Source organism: Alexandromys fortis, unplaced genomic scaffold (genome assembly GCF_014885135.2).
Source record: "Alexandromys fortis isolate MF-2015 unplaced genomic scaffold, M_Fortis_MF-2015_v1.1 scaffold_335, whole genome shotgun sequence".
In the NCBI taxonomy this organism is placed as follows: Eukaryota; Metazoa; Chordata; class Mammalia; order Rodentia; family Cricetidae; genus Alexandromys; species Alexandromys fortis.
Window position 1 is genome coordinate 617,288 of NW_026068218.1, and position 1,736 is coordinate 619,023.

Below are 1,736 nucleotides of genomic sequence, written 5' to 3' on the forward strand. Positions count from 1 at the left end.
CCCTTCCTCACTCTCTTCTCCTCCCACCTGCATGCTCCCAATTTAGTCAGGCGATCTTATCTATTTGCCCTTTCAGGTTGAATCTATGTATGGTTTTCTTGGAGTTCACGTTGTTTCTTAGCTTCTTTAGGATCATGAACCATATCCTTAATATCCTTTGCTTTATAGCTAATATCCGCTTATAAATGAGTATATACCATGTTCATCTTTCTGGGTCTGGGTTATGCCAATCTGGATGGTTTCTCTAGTTCCAACCATTTGCATGCAAATTTCAAGAAGTCATTTTTTTTAACTGCTCAGTAGTGATCCAATGCATAAAAGAAAAGAAAAGAAAAGAAAACTAGTTGTATTGATAATAGCATAAATCAAGCAAAGGAAAAGAAAATTTAAAATACTTTGATAGTCCTTGATAATGAAATAATTTATTGGTTCGCCTAAAGTAATTTGCCCTCCATACCCAAGTCTTCAAAACAGTAGTGTGATGTCTGTGTTACCCCTTGTAGAGAAAGGAAAATCATTTGAAGAAGAAACTGTCACGTTTTTGAGGTAAAAGGATCTAAGCTTTTTCTCTATCTCTTCTTAGACAGAACTGACACTTGCTGTACCACTTTCTTCAGAGAAGATTTTACTTCCTTATTTCTCAGGCTATAGATCAAAGGATTAAGCATAGGTGTGACCAGGTTATTCAAGACCTGAACAGCTGCATTAAGCCAGGGATTGGGAGTAGGCTGGAGGTATATGAGGACCACTGGCATAAAGGCGAGGAGGATGGCAGTGAGGTGGGCACTGCAGGTGGAGAAGGCTCTATGCCGGCCCTCAGCAGATCGGATTTTCAGAATGGAGCAGAGGATGCAGCTGTAGGAGGTGAGGATGAGAAGGAAGCAGCTGAGGGGCATCAGGCCCACACTGATGAGCCCCACCATCTCCAGGGCTGATGTGTCTGCACAAGCAAGCTTTAACATAGCAGGGATATCACAGAAGTAGTAGTCCACCACATTGGGACCACAGTAGAGCAACTGGAAAGTGAGAGTGGTCAGAAACGTAGCCTGAATACTGCCAAAAAATGATGTCCCTATTGCCAGGACGGCACATACCTTGTAGTTCATGATTGTTGAGTACCTTAGAGGGTGGCATATGGCCACAAAACGGTCATAGGCCATTACTGTGTACAGGAAACATTCTGTACAACCCAGGAAATGGTAAAAGAAGAGCTGGCTCACACAGCCTGCATAGGAGATGACTCGGCTATTTCCTGAGAGGTAGAACAGCATCTTGGGAGAGCTCACTGAAGGAAAAAATACATCACACACAGACAGCTGGCAGAGGAAGAAGTACATGGGTGTGTGAAGCCGAGTGGAGGAGACAATTGCGAGGAGTATGAGCAGATTCCCCACCAGGGTGAAAATGTAGAAACACAAAAACAGAACAAAGAGTGCGGTCTCCAGACCCTCTGTATGTGGGATGCCGAGCAGGACAAACTGAGTCACCACAGAGAGATTTCTCATGGTTTTTGATAATGTCTGACTTCAAAGCAGAACACAGTTCCCCAAGACACAAAAATTGAAGTCAAACCATGTAATGGTTTCGTTTTTAACCAAAACCCTTATATTATAGGAGCAGATCTACATGGAGGGGAAAAAAATCCATGATAAATATAACTGGAGATGTTAGTTTTTGCTGAGTTGGACAATAGTTTCTACAACATACACACAATAGTTCTCAACCTGTGATCACAC

The 1,736-nt window shown here is 42.5% G+C and overlaps 1 protein-coding gene across 1 annotated transcript; it reads right to left on the reverse strand.

Annotated features, from left to right (window-relative positions):
* Window positions 1–569: 569 nt before the first annotated feature.
* Window positions 570–1,505, reverse strand: LOC126493514 (olfactory receptor 149-like). The gene has a single exon (XM_050130529.1). The coding sequence runs from the start codon at window positions 1,503–1,505 to the stop codon at window positions 570–572; it is 936 nt and encodes a 311-aa protein (XP_049986486.1).
* Between the last annotated feature and the right edge of the window lie 231 nt (window positions 1,506–1,736).